Source organism: Pteropus alecto, unplaced genomic scaffold (assembly GCF_000325575.1).
Source record: "Pteropus alecto unplaced genomic scaffold, ASM32557v1 scaffold104, whole genome shotgun sequence".
Classification (NCBI taxonomy): Eukaryota; Metazoa; Chordata; class Mammalia; order Chiroptera; family Pteropodidae; genus Pteropus; species Pteropus alecto.
This window is the reverse complement of record NW_006436664.1, coordinates 5,646,126-5,660,817: the sequence shown is the minus strand read 5'-3', so window position 1 is coordinate 5,660,817 and position 14,692 is coordinate 5,646,126. Positions and strand designations below refer to the sequence as shown.

At 35.5% G+C, this 14,692-nt stretch overlaps 1 protein-coding gene across 6 annotated transcripts in view; it reads left to right on the top strand.

The window, feature by feature from the left end:
• The window catches only part of KIAA0391 (KIAA0391 ortholog), a 111,744-nt gene that overhangs the window by 439 nt on the left and 96,613 nt on the right, over positions 1 to 14,692 (top strand). For 5 of the 6 annotated variants that reach the window (XM_025047914.1, XM_025047912.1, XM_025047916.1 and 2 more), the window contains exons 2-4: positions 367 to 1,656; positions 3,238 to 3,285; positions 3,760 to 3,892. In XM_025047914.1, the coding sequence (XP_024903682.1) occupies positions 668 to 1,656; positions 3,238 to 3,285; positions 3,760 to 3,892 (1,170 nt within the window). In that variant the 5' untranslated portion in view covers positions 367 to 667. Of the gene's footprint in view, positions 1 to 5; positions 165 to 366; positions 1,657 to 3,237; positions 3,286 to 3,759; positions 3,893 to 14,692 lie in introns of those variants that run through there. The other variant, XM_025047913.1, reaches the window with a different exon arrangement.

Sequence of the window (14,692 nt, the reverse complement as noted above, 5' to 3'; positions counted from 1 at the left end):
GAGTTGAATGGAGTTGAATGAAGTGGACTTCGTTTGCGAATAATCTGTACACTGTAGGCGGTGCTTTTCGCGGACACCACCGTTACCTGAGTTGTTGGCTCGGCTCTCTTCACCTCCTCCACCCCATCCCTTCATCTGACGTGTTTGGCGGTCTGGGGAGAATTGTAATGCAGGGCCAGGCCCCCTAGACTTTGGCTTTCGCCGCTTTCCTTACTGCTGGTGGCTCTTGGGTTGGGGCTCTTGGTCGCGGTTTTCAGCTTTACGCCCTTCCTTCAGCAAGGCTTCCGTGGGCTCCTGCTCCTTTTCAAGGACAGTTGTGACCCACGTGAGTCGAACTGGACGGTCTTCCTTGTGCTTTTTTCTCAGGTTAGCGGACAGGAATATAACGAGACCAGAGATACCTGCTCTATACCCTGGTTTGGCGGCTTGCGACCGAGATTGGATGTCCCCGGATCGAATCATCGTTTAATGGAGAAAACTCACCAAAATTAGTTGCTATTAAGTAGCCCCCAAAGCAGAGCCTTGATTTGTCTGAGAGAAACTAAAAATCTCTTTTTAAAAGTTAAGCTTCAACATTCAGCCCCCCATCCCCAAAGCCCTTAATTATGCTGTAGAGGTAGGGGGTTTTTGAACATCTCTCACTATCTTGTGCTGATCTCACTGCATAATGACTTTCTGTTTCACTGGTGTTCGAAGCTTTCCTAAGCTTTGGAAAAGCAACTCGTACCTTGGGTTATGCCCAGGACACTCTTATATGTCTCTCTTTCCCAAAGACTGTTATGGCATCAGGAACCAACACAAGTGGTTTTCTCTTAAAACAGCTTCTCCACAAAATACCAAAGCAACGAATCTGCCGATTGCCAAGGCCAGATATCGCAGGAAAGGAAATGAGAGCTGTAATAAGCAAGTTTCTCCTGAATCTTCTCATCTTTTTGCTGCTGGAGCGGCTAAGAAGAGAGCACAGATGAATCCTCAGAGTAAAGATCATGCCTTGCCACCTGTGAAGAACATTATTCAACTACCAACAAAACCTTTGAATTCAGAGGAGTGGGATAAACTTCAGGAAGATTTCAAAGGAAAAGCTAATTTTGAAGATTGGATCATTTCACAGATGGCTCACTACAATAGCTCTGTGGATGTAGCCAAATCTCTGCTAGCCTGGGTAGCTGCAAAAAACAATGGTATTGTAGGCTATAATTTGCTGGTCAAGTATTTGTATCTCTGTGTCTTTCATAAGCAGACATCAGAAGTTTTTGACATCTATGAAATCATGAAAGCCAGATACAAGAGTTTAGAATCTGGAGGGACCAGTCTTCTCATCCGGGGATTAATCCATTCAGACAGATGGAGAGAAGCCTTGCTTCTGTTAAAGGATATCAAAAAAGTCATGACCCCTTCAAAAAAGAACTATAATGACTGTATCCAAGGAGCTCTCCTTCATCAAGATGTAAACATAGCTTGGAATTTGTATCAGGAATTGTTATGTCAGGATCTTATTCCTATGATGGAAACTCTAAAAGCCTTCTTTGATTTTGGAAAAGGCATAAAAGATGATCAGTATTCAAACAAACTACTAGATATTCTTTTGTATCTAAGAAATAATCAGCTATATCCTGGGGAATCATTTGCACAGAGTATAAAAACATGGTTTGAAAGGTAATTTTGATTTTTTTGTATGTATGTTTGTATTTTAATACCTATAGCTTAAGTACTCTTTTATTCGTTGCTGAGATTATTCGGACTATAGTACTTTTTTCCATCTCTTAGTAAAATTTGTTTCCCCTTTAAGATAAAATTTTCTTTCTCCAAATAAAGTAGCATAAACGGGTTGTGCTAATCTCTACTCATCACATAAAAGGGAAATTATAGAGCACTGGTAGTTTTTATGTGTTGTTTCCCTTTGGAAGGGTCATTTGTTTTTTGAGGTGTCTAGTAAGATCTGAGTACTTATGGATAGCACTTGTGGCTGGAGTTCATAGCAAGTAAACTGGAGCTGTCTTTGGGTCATATTAGTATTTTCAGAAGCTCTTCTGACATGTAGTGGCTGGTGTAATGTGAATATATATGTTCTGTTTGATCTATGCATTTCATCAGTTTGGATGGGTAGAGCAGAGGGAGCATCCTCATCAAACCTGACATACAAGTGTTATGGAAAAAAGTCTTCATCCTTCCAGTTCCATTTAGATCTTTCTATCATTCAACTGCTTTCTTCAAGGCTCTCTCTGCTTTTCTTTTGCTTTTATTCATGTTACTGGCTACATGTCTATTTATTGCTTCAGTCTTTTACTTTCTTGTTTCTTCACCTTTAATTTGTTTTGGACTCTTGTAAAAATTCATTCCTTTTCTCTCTGTTTTTCTCTTGTTTTTCTACATACCATTTTTATAGACCCTTGAAGTAGCAATCATGTTGAATTATCTTTAACAAATTTGTTGAATATCAATAGAAGAACTAGTTGTAAAAAATCTTTGAATGTCAAGGATTTTGGATTTTATGGTGTTGTCAATAGTGTTGGTCTTGGAAGTTTAGAAAGGTAACTGCTAAAACAGTGAGAAAAGAAGACTGGAGAGGGATTAAAATTGGAAACATCTGTTTGGAGGCAATTGTAGGTTTGAATGAGAGATGAGATCTTGAATTAAGAACTGGGGAAGTAGAGGAAGCAATAGAACTAATAGGAATCATGGTTATATGTGTAAGAGGAAAGAAGAAAAGTAAGTTGATTAGGCAAATAAATCAATAATAAATAGTTTTGAATGACTCCAATTAGGCGAGGCGCTGCGGATATTTTGTGATATAAGATCTATCATAACATTCACAACTGGAAATGTAATTTGATAGTTAAATAATAGTAGTATAAGATGGTAGTGTAAGAGAAAAAATTACTCTGGACAAGAGCAATCTCTGGCAGCTTTATGGAAAAGGTTAGAGTTGAGTTTAATTTAGAGGTTACACTTAATGTCAGCTGCTTTCTGCACAGGTCCTGTGAAGGTAGATTTAGACTTGAAGATGAGGGTCTGATGACCAGAGGAGAAGCAAAGGGAAGAAGGAGCTCCAGAAAAGGATACTATCAGCTCCTTAGCCCTATTATAGTATATCCACCACTCTTCTAATTAAACCATTCTAGGAAAGTATTCTGAACCTTTCAGAGCTCTTGCCTGCTGAATTTCTAAACACAATGGATATCTTTGGATTCTATAGCAAGCTGACCTGATGATTTGGTTTTATAATCTTTTTTGTAGTGTTCCTGGAGAACAATGGAAAGGACAATTCACTACAATCCAGAGAAGGTAAAGGCCAATCTTTTATTTTTAACTTATTTGATTCAGGTTTAATAAGTTTTCTTGCTACTGTTTAAGAAAATTTTATGAATATCTTAGAGATAGGATAATTAAGAGTTAGACACCCCCCCCCCAAAAAAAAAAAAGCCGTGTTTTACATATGGAGAATGTGCAGTGCTCAAAATGTTTTTCCTTTAAGCACTGTGAGCCTGCTGTAAAGCCTCAGGGATGTTTTCCCCTGGTTGTGTTTTAGGAATGCCTTTAAAAACTTAATCTGGTTGCTCAGCAGTCTACTCTTTTGGGTTTTCTGGCATACTAATATGTGAGATCAGATTTACAAAAATATTAGATGCATGCGATGATCACAGAGGTTATAATATATATATTTTTTACACCTTTCAATTTCTTCATGTCATAGGATTATTCATTTTAGAAAAAGTTCTTTTCCAGGACATCATTTAACACAAATAATTGTAATTACAGTGGTCAGTGTTTGGGCTGTGGAAAAACCATAGAGTCCATTCACCTAAGTCCAGAAGAGTATGAATATCTCAAGGGAAAAATCATGAGGGATGTGATAGATGGAGGTGACCAATACAAAAAGACAACACCTCAGGTGAGTCTGGACCAGATTTTATTGCATTCTTGAATTGCTTGTCTAGAGCTGGGCTTAGCAGTTTTTTTCTTTAAAAGGCGAGATAGTAAATATTTTAAGTCTCTGTTGCAGCCTTTCTACTCTGCTGTTTTAGTGAAAATAGCCACAGACAATACATAAATGAGTGAGCATGGCTGTGTTCCAGTAAAATTGTGTTCATGAAAATAGGCAGTGGGCTAGATTTGGCCTGCTAGCTACAGTTGCCAACCTTTAGTGGAGATTGCTTTAGAATTTCATAGAATAATTGAGTTAACCTATCATCCGTCTATTGAAGTCAGTCCTATTTCATCTGGGCACAAGTGCATTTAAGCCAAAAAGATAAATCCTTATTCTTTATCTAAGTGCTTCCAGAAAATGATGTTTAGTAAACTCCCATGAAAAGATTATGGTTTCTCATAACTTTTCTAGTCAAGAGAGTTTAAGGTAACTTAACAAAATTCTTTCTTTAAAGAATCTTAATGATTCTTTAAGTCATTTTTAAATAGCTTTATTTTGCTAATCTTTAATACTTTATACTGGTTTACTAAGATTTAAGTTGAAGAGTTAAGGAGTTGTTACACCTTGGGTAAAGGTCATCGTTGGGAAAGGGCTGCCCATCACCTCACTGAATGCTTTTTCTTCAAGTTACCAAATCAAAATGAGGAGTGAAAATTGTTCTTTTCCTACCTTGACATAAAATTGTCAGAACATGCCCCTAGATCATATGAAGACCTTTAATTCTCAGAATAAAGTCAAAATATGATCCATAAAAACATTATCTTCATTTTATGAGATATCTTTTAACTGACTTTATTGATAAAATTATAGGTAACATTTATTAAGTGGTGCTAAGTTCTTTACATTCATCATCTTGTATCTTATTTAATCCTTACAGTCATCCTATGTGATACTATTTTTTTTACGGATACAGTGATTGAGACTTTGGGAGATTAAATCTGCCCAAGGACACCTCGCTAACAAAATTTAGGTCTGACCACAAAACCTTTGTCATTACACTTTAATGCCTCTCATGGAATGAAAAGTTACAGTGACAGTCTGTAATTCCATATATACCTAATAACCAACTGGTTGTAGCAGCTCTTTAATGCCTTAGGAATTTCTGCCAGCTAAAATATGAATTAAATAAATTTCCTTTCTCTTACCGAACATCTGAAGTAGATGTTAAGATAGATGCTGTTTGCTACCAAAAACTTAACTGTTTCTGTTGTGGACTAATTAAATATTCTTCCCACCCTCCAAATTTTTTATTTATTAAAACTTTAAACCTAAACACAAAATAAAAGAAATAGCACAATGGACACCTATATACTATTCATCTAGAGTAACCAGTTGTTATTATGGCACATGTGCCTTCTCTCTATATATGTGTTTTTATGAACCATTGAAAAGTAAGCTGTAGACGTGTTACCTTAAATGTTTCAGTAAGTATCTTATAAGAATACGAAAATTGTATGTAATTAAATATGATTTTCACATTTAAGAACCTTACCATTAATTCAGTGTCGTTTAATAAAAAGTACATACTCAAATTTTCCCAGTTGTCCCCCCAAACTAGAAAAATAACTTTTTCCCTTTTAATCCAGGATTTGACCAAAGTTCACTCATTGATTTTGGTTGTTATTTCTCTCTAAACTCGTAACAGTATCCTCTGCCTGTTTTTTGTTTTTATGACATTGACTTTTTGAAAGATCTGAGTGGTTCGTCTTGTACAGAACTTCTCAGACTTTGCACCTATGAATCACTTCAGGATCTGGTTAAAATGCAAATTGCGATTCAGTTGTCTAAGTGGATGCTGAGATTCTATATTTCGAACAAGCTCCCAGGTGATGTGATTCTGGTCTTTGGAACACATTTGGTGTAGAAGACTGTGGACTCATTGTCTGATTGCTTTCCTTTCATTAGTTCAATATAAAAGCATTTGGACATACTACATGAGTGATGCTGTGCGCTTCTTATTGAATCGCAGCAACCGCATAATATCAGGTTATGCTCACTATTGCTGATGCTAAATTTGGTCACTAAATTAAGAGGGCAACTGCCAAATATCTCCATTGTAAAGGTACATTTTTCCCTTTATAATTTCCTTTTGTAGTTTTTCCCTTTGTATTTTTTGTAATTAAAAATTAACCTGTGGAGTAATACTTCAAGACTATGCAGATATCCTGTCACCCATTATTCTTCACTCTCATGTTTTTAGCATCACAGAGACGATCTCTACTTTTGGAGGTTGCACAGTGATTTTCTAGTTTCATTTCCTCTACATGGATTTGCTGGCATTACTCTATAAGTTTTCCTTTTTCCCCTTTCTCCCTCTTTTTATTTTTTTATATTTTTTATTTTTTTATTTTTCTGTCTTGCTTTTTAAAAATACTATCTGTATGAACATAAGGACTTTTTAAAAAAATTAACTGTGTTAGAATCCATAACCATTATTTTTTTTGGTGCTCAAATTGTCTCAAATTTAGCCTATGGGAGCCCCTTCAAGCCAGTTCCTGTGTCTTTTCATCTCTTCCCGTAGCCCCATCAGTTTTTTCTCCCAATCAGTTTTAGAGCATTTCTATGGCTTCTGGTATAAGGTGTCCTAGGCTCTCACCTTGAAGTGCTCCTGCCCCAGTTGTGGAATCATTAACTGAATACTTTTATTTAACACTCTCAATGGCTAAACATTGTTGTAATTCTTTTTTTAAATGAATAGCACTTTAATTCTGGATTAGTAGAAGGAAGATTTGTTACTTTTCTCTGCTGACAAGGACTTACAACCCAGAGCAAATCTTCCCTTTGAAGAGTGTTATTCTGCAATAGGAGTTCCAGGCTCCTTCCTGACTGGTGAGACTAGCATTGTAGTCATACATTTAATTACCATAATTTGCAGAGCAACTGAATATATTCACAGCAGAATTGGGACATATTATGGCTGGGGAAATTCTTTTCTCCTTTTCTCCTTTCAGGCATCCTTCCCCTTTCCTCCTGCAATTCCCTAATTCTGTATCCCATTTCTTGTCATCTGCCTTTTACTTTTAAGGTGTTAACATAATAATAACAATTACTACTATTTACTTGAATGATTACCATGTGTCAGGCACTTCTAGGCCTGATAAACTCAAAACAGCCTAGCAAGAATATCACCATTTTGAAGATGGGGAAGGTCAAGATAAGAAACATATCCATGGTTAAAGAACAGTGAAGTAAGGCACATGGCTGGATTGGGTCAGGGTTTAATTTTTGTAGTATTGGTGAGGCAGAAGGGGCAGGGATGGATCTAGAGCACTTCTGGTGGGTTGAAGTAAAATCAGCTCTTTTTCTGGGACTAGAGGGAAGGAATTAGGATAGTGGACATATTAAGTTAGTAGGTGCAGCAAAAAGTTTATTCAGTCCTCTGATTTCTCTGAAGAGCCTGAAGCAAATTGGTCATTTGAAGGTGAGAGAAGGGATGATAGTCTAAGGGAGCTTGAGGAGAGTTTTAAGCCTTGGAAGTCTGGATTATGTGTGAGAGGATTGGAGAAAGTATTACTGGGTAGTGCTGAAGCCCCAACTGAGGCTGAAGACCATAAATTTTTAGGGGCATTGATCTGTGAGCCATTTTTAGTAGTCCTGAGCCATCCAGGTACACAAACAGAGAATGCAGATGGATGAGATAGTATGGGATTTTGCTAGGCTGGTATAGTTCAGGGAGAAAGGAAAATAGTAGTTGAGAGTATAGGTGAGAAGGTGGCTCAATTAATGGACCATGAGATCAAAGTTGATAGGAAGGAAGTAAAGAAAGGTGTGAGCTCACTGATTAGGAGACTTTAGAGGGAAGAGTGGAATGAAGGCTCATGGAGGTTGAAGAACAAGCATAAAAGAGGTGAGTAGAAATCAGGAAATTTTTTGTTGGGAAGGGGTTGTTGCTCACATGTGGCAATATGATAGAGACCAAATGAAGGTAACTTTGACAGAGTATTTAACGTGATCACCATGGGGCCCAGACTAGATATGGAAGGATGGAAGGCCAGAGAGCACTGCCCAAGAGGGTTCAAGGGACTGGTAGTCTCAATGTAGGATAGAAGAAAAGGTACAGTGAGAATAAGAGTGAAAACTGGAAAGCTGAAAGAGAGCAGGCGAAACATTTGAGGCTAATATTTCAGAGGAAGAGCCATTCTAGGCCCTGGCCAGATCCAGGATTGGGCTACCAGGGTGTGGTACACACCCAGGATAAAGTTTAGCTCCAGACCGTTATTTCCCACAGATTGTTCTTGTGGTTTGTTTGTTTGTTTTGGGTTTTTCTTTTTCTTTCTTTCTTTCTTTCTTTTTTTTTTTTTTGCTCACCATTTGTATTAATTTGCTAGGGCTACTATAACAAAATACCACAGACTTGGTGATTTAAAGAACAGAAATTTATATTCACAGTTATAGAGGCTAAAAGTCCGAGATTGGTAAGTTTGGTTTCTCCTGAGGCTTCTCTCCTTGGATTGAAAATAGCCCTTCCTCTTGCTTTGTACTCATGTAGCCTTCCTTTGTGCTTGAGCATCCCAGTTGTCTCTTTGCGTGTCCAAATTTCCATTTCATATAACGGCACCAATCAGGTTGGATTAAGGACCTATTTTTATGACCTCATTTTACCTAAACCACCTTTTTAAAGTAGCTATCCTGTTGAGTGAGGTGGAATTTCATTATAGTTTTGATTTGCACTTATCTGATAATTAGCGATGTTGAGCATCTTTTCATGTGCTTATTGGCCATTCGTATAGGTTCTTTGGAGAAATGTTTATTCAAGCCCTTTGCCCATTTTTGAATTGGGTTTTTGTTTTTTGTTGTTGTTGCATTTAGGGGTCCTTTATGTATTCTGGGTATTAATCCTTTATCAGACATATGATTTGCAAATATTTTCTCCCATTCTGTGGGTTGCCTTTTTTACTCTGCTGATAGTGTCTTGAAGCACAAAATTTTTAAATTATGAAGTCCAATTCTTAAATTTTGTCTTTTGTTATCTATGCTTTTGATGTTGTATCCAAAAAATTCATTGCCAAATCTAGTGTTGTGAAGCTTTTGTTCTGTATTTTCTTCTAAGAGTTTAATTGTCTTAGGTTTTACATTTAGGTTCTTGATCCATTTTGAATTAATTTCTGTATATCGCGTAAGGTAAAGGTCCAACTTCATTCTTTGTTTGTGGATATCCAGTTTTCCCAGTACCATTTGTTGAAAGACTATTCTTTTTCCATTGAATGGTCTTGGTACTTTTATCAAAAATCATTTGATCGTCTATGAGATGGTCTGGGATTCTTTCTATTCCACTGGTCTATAGCTCTGTCTTTATGCTAGTACCACATTATTTTTGATTACTGTAGCTTTGTAGTAAGTTTTGAAATCAAAAGTGTGAGTCCTTTACTTTTGTTCTTTTTCGACATTGTTTTGGCTATTCAGGGGCCCTTGAGATTACATGTGAATTTTAGGATGGGTTTTTCTATTTTTGCAAAAAACTTTTTTTTTTTTAATAGAGATTTTGATAGGGATTACATTTAATCTGTAGATGGTATTGACATTTTAACAATATTAAGTCTTCTAATCCATGAACATGGAATACGTTTCCATTTATGTCTTTAATTTCTTTTTAACAGTGTTATACTTTTCATTGTACAAGTTTTTCATGTCCTTTGTGAAGTTAATTCTTAAGTATTTTCTTTTCTTCAATGCTATTGTAAATATAATTGCTTTTGTAATTTTTCAGATTGTTCATTGTTTATAGAAATGCAACTGATTTTTGTGTGTTGCCTTTGTATCTTGCTAGTTTACTGAATTGATTTATTAGTTACGATGTATGTGGAATCTTTAGGGTTTTCTATGTACAAGATCATATCATCTGCAAACAAAGATAATTTACGCCTTCCTTTCCCGTTTAGATGCCTTCTTCTTCTTCTTTTTTATTATTTTTCCTTGTTTAATTGCTCTGGCTAGAACTTCCAATACTATGTTAAATAGAAGTGTTGAAAGCAGGCATACTTGCCTTGGTCCTGATCTTGAAGGAAGAGCTTTCAGTCTTTTACCATTGAGTATGATGTTCCCTGTAGGTTTTTTATACATGGACTTTATGTTGTAGTTTTCTTTTATTCTTAGTTCATTGAGTGTTTTTATCATGAAAGGGTAGTGATTGCTTTTTCAATTGAGTGATCATGTGTTTTTTCTATTTGTTCTATTGCTATTATAATATATATTATTGATTGAGTTTCATGTATTGAATCATGCTTGCATTCTAGGAATAAATCCCACTTGGTAATAGTGTATAATCTTTTTTTTATATGCTGCTGAATTCTGCTTGCTAATATTTTGTTGAGGATTTTTGCATAAGGGATGTTGGTTTGTAGTTTTCTTAGTGTCTTTCTCTGGCTTAGGGATCAGAGTAATGCTGACCTCATAGAATGAGTTTGAAAGTCTTCTCTCTTCAGATTTTTGGAAAATTTGAGAAGGATTGGTATTAGTTCTTCTTTAAGTGTTTGGTAGAATTCACCAGTGAGCCCTTTAGGTCTAGAACTTTTTTTGTTGGGAGATTTTTGAACTATGTACAGATGTTATCAGCTTTTCTTTTTCTTTGTGATTATGCCTCTTTGTTAGTAAAAGCAACAATCAGCACACAGATCCCTGATAATTGGAGGACAGGGTTCTTTTTACTTACTCACCTGCTTCTCATAAGCTGTTTACAAGCTGATTCAGCAAACCCTGTGTACTGCTGTCTGCTATATGGCTTAGAGTGAGGGATAAGTAGCTGCTATTCTGTGCTAAGAACTAAAACTGACTGAATTTAACTATAATTTATCATTCAAGGCTTCTCCAGGAAGTTGCAAGCCTTCAGCAGACTCCAGAGTTCCGAAATAGTTATTAGTTACATCAGACAGATTCTGTCTGTGCAATTGCTGTCTGGTGCTTCCTTCTCTGCCATCTTCCCCTCAACTTCGATGAGTTTTCACACACACACGCTCTTGTGGAACTCATCACAGTCAAGATAATGAGTATATCTATCACCCCCCCAAAATTTCCTCCTGCCACTTTGTAATTACTCTCCCACCCATGTAAACACCTTGAAATCATATAATATATAGTCTTTTTTTTTCTGGCTTCTCTTATTCAGTACAGTTGAAATTTGAACAACATGGGTTTATACATGGATTTTTTCTTCATTTTCTTTAAAAAAAATTTTTTCAATTACAATTGGTAATATTTTATATTAATTTTAGATATACAGCTCGGTGGTTTGACATATATAATTTATGAAGTGATTCTCCCTATTAGTCTAGTACCCCCCTGACATTATCCATAGTTATTACAATCTAATTGACTGTATTCCCTTTGCTGTACTTTACATCCCTGTGACTATTTTTTAACTACCAATTTGTACTTCTTAATTTCTTCCTCTTTTGCACCCAGTCCCCTTCCAATTGGTAATCATCAGTTTGTTCTCTGTATCTAGGAGTCTGTCTTTATTTTGTTTGTTTGTTTGTTTTGTTCTTTAGATTCCACATATAAGTGACATCATATGCTGTCTTTCTCTGTATGACTTATTTCACTTAGCATAATGCCCTCTAGGTCTATCCATGTTGTTGCAAATGGTAAGATTTCATTTTTTATGGCCGAGTAATATTCCCTTATATATATGTAATATTCTTTATCCAGTCATCTATGATGGGCACTTAGGTTGCTTATATATGTTTTTTTTTCAATAAATATGCAATCAGCCCTCTGTGTCCCCAGGTTTTGAATGCGGATTTAACCAACTGCAGATCAAAAACAGTATTTTTAGTCCATGGTTGGGAGTTCTTGGATGCAGAGGACCAATTATATGTTTTGTTCCATACACTTTTATATAAGGGACTCGAGCATTCATGGATTTTGGCTTTCTAGGAGGTCCTGGAACCAAACCTCCACTGATACTGAGGGTCAACTATAGTTAATTTTTTGGGATGTCAAAGGTTATGTGTAGGAGGTTGGCAACCCTAACCCCATTGTTCAAGGGTCAACTACCTATAATTATTTTGAAACTTCATTTATGTTTTATGCCTCAATAATTTGTTCATTTTTATCGCTGAATTCCATTTTGTGGATATACCACAATTTGTAAATTTATTCATCTATCGATGGACAGTTGTTTCCAGTGTGGGTTTATTAACTAGTTAATAAGAACATTCTTGTACCAGTCTTTGTACTTCGTGCTTTTGTATTTGTTTCCTAGGAATACTGTAACTAAGTACTGTAAACTGTGGCCTAAAACAACATTCTTTCGTATTCTGAAGACTAGAAGTCCAAAATCAAAGTGTTAGCAAGGCCATGCTTTTTTTTGAAGGCTCTAGGGAAGAATCCTTTCTTCCCTTTTTCTAGCTTCAGAAGCTCCTAGGTCCTGAAAATTCTTGGTGTTCTTAGCTTTTAGCTGCATCACTCCACTTTCTGCCTCTCATTCTCTGTGTCATCTCTTCTTGTTAAAAGAACATCAGTCATTGGATTTAGGGCCCACCTTATTCCAGGATGACCTCATGTTAACTAATTACATCTTCATCCAGATAAGGTCACATTCCAGATGGACATGAATTTTAGAAAGGACACTATTCAACCATGTTCACCTTTTCTTTATCTAAGAGTAGAATGGCTGGGTCTTAATGGTAGGGGTGTGTGTAGCTTTTTAAGAAAGTGCCAAACTGTTTTCCAGAGTAGTCTTCATTTTACCTTTCTACCAGCAGTGTATTACGGTTACGGTTGCTCCACATCCTGGTGAATACTTAATATAGTCAGTTTCCTTACCTTTAGCAATTTTAATGGAAGTAAAGTATCTCATATTGGTCTTAATTTACATTTTCCTCATGACTGATGATGTTGAGCATTTTTATGTGCTTAATTGCCATCTACATATCTTTTTTGGTGAAATGCCTGTTCAGATCTTGTTCCCATTTTAAAAATTGGGTTGTTTTCCTATTATTGAGTTGGAAGTGTTGTTTATATATTCTAGATACAAGTCATATGTCAGATATATCTTTTGCAAATATTTTCTCTCAGTCTGTGGCTTACCTTACATTTTTATAAAATAGAGATTCCGATTTAATCGTTCTGGTTTGGGGCCTAGACATCAGGATTTTCAGAAGCTTCCAGATGATCTCAAAGTGCAGCCAGGGTTCAGAACCACTGCTTCTAACATGAGAATTTGAAGCACCCTAATGTATGTTTGGCAGCTTCTTTTCTTACAGATGATTTTGGGAGAAAAATTTTAGTCATAGGTAAATGACTAATTCTAATAACTACATTAGAATTCTTAGCTTTTCTGACACCTTTGTTTATTGTACTTACAGTCACAACCAGCAGATGGCAGTGGTGTAACGTAAAAATTCTCAATTCTGTAGCCAGGTCAATCAGGTTAAAGGATTTGGTGTGCCTCTTTTGTTATTAAAACTGAAGATAGATTAGTGATAGCAGATAATGATGGGAGAGCTGTATATGTGAATTTTAAGTGAACAAAGCAGAACTCCAAATAATATGCATGTATACTAATGATTTAACTATATGAAATTAATTGAGAGGACATCAGTGAAGATCAAAAAGTGAATTTGGAACTATGTGGATAGTGTTAATATTAATTAGATTTTTTGCTCTTACTTTCCTTTGTTCTTAGCAATAACATTAAATTACAGTCAAATTTATGTTTTCATATTTGACTGCTCAAGTATAATTTTAATTCTTTAATCTTTTTTATTAGGGAAAATTTCAAACATAAAAAGTAGAGATTAGTATAATGAACCCCTAGCTCAGTGATTATTAATTCATGGCCACTTTCATTTCATTTATACTTCTGGTTTTTCCCTTGCCTCTCAGGTTTTTGTGAAGCAAATCTGAGCATAATCATTTGTTCTATAAATTATAAATGTACTTTTAAGCAGCTTTCTTTATTTCTCTTATCTTAAAAAATACTCCTTTTTAGAGTGGTGTTTTTATTATAGAGTAAGAAAAACTTTAGAACAGCAGTTCTCAAACTTTTTGATCTCAATACCCTTTAACATTCTTAAAAAGTAAAGTCCTGAGACTTTTGGTTATGTGGGATTATATCTATTGGTAATTACTACATTAGAATGAAAACTAAAAGCCTTTAAAGACATGTATTACTTTATTTAAAATGACAACATAAAACTATTACATGTTGATATAAATAACATTTTTTCTATAAAAACTCTATCGTCCAAGACAAAAAATATGTAAGATTGTGAGAGGACAGGCATTGTCTTATATGTTTATAAATCTATAATTTCATGGATTAATAGAAGACAGCTGAATTTTTATATCTGCTTCACTATTCAGTCTTTTGTATTATGTTAATTTTGGGTAAAGTATATGAAGAAAATGGAGGCTCATAGAGCTATGTAATTGGAAAAGGTGAGAATATTTTATTGGCATTTTCAAATAATTATGCTTATTCTCCTTTGATGTTATACCAAAACTCCACTGCACACTTGTGAGCAATGAGAGTGGAAAAGGAAAATGACATCTTAGTATTATTATAAAAATAGTTTTTAACCTTCCAGATTCCCTGAATGTGTCTCAGGGATGCCCAGGGGCCCTCAGACCACAGTTTAAGAACCACTGCTTTAGAAATACTGTTCTTTAGATATAGTTTTCTTTTTCTTTCAATTGAGAAAGTTTAAGTAAAATTTATTTCCTTCAATTTTATTACAAAACCATATTAACAAAGGAAGTTAAAACTAAGACAGCAGTCTTCTCAGCATATCTTCTGTTTAGTTTCTTCTAGTCTTTTAGTTC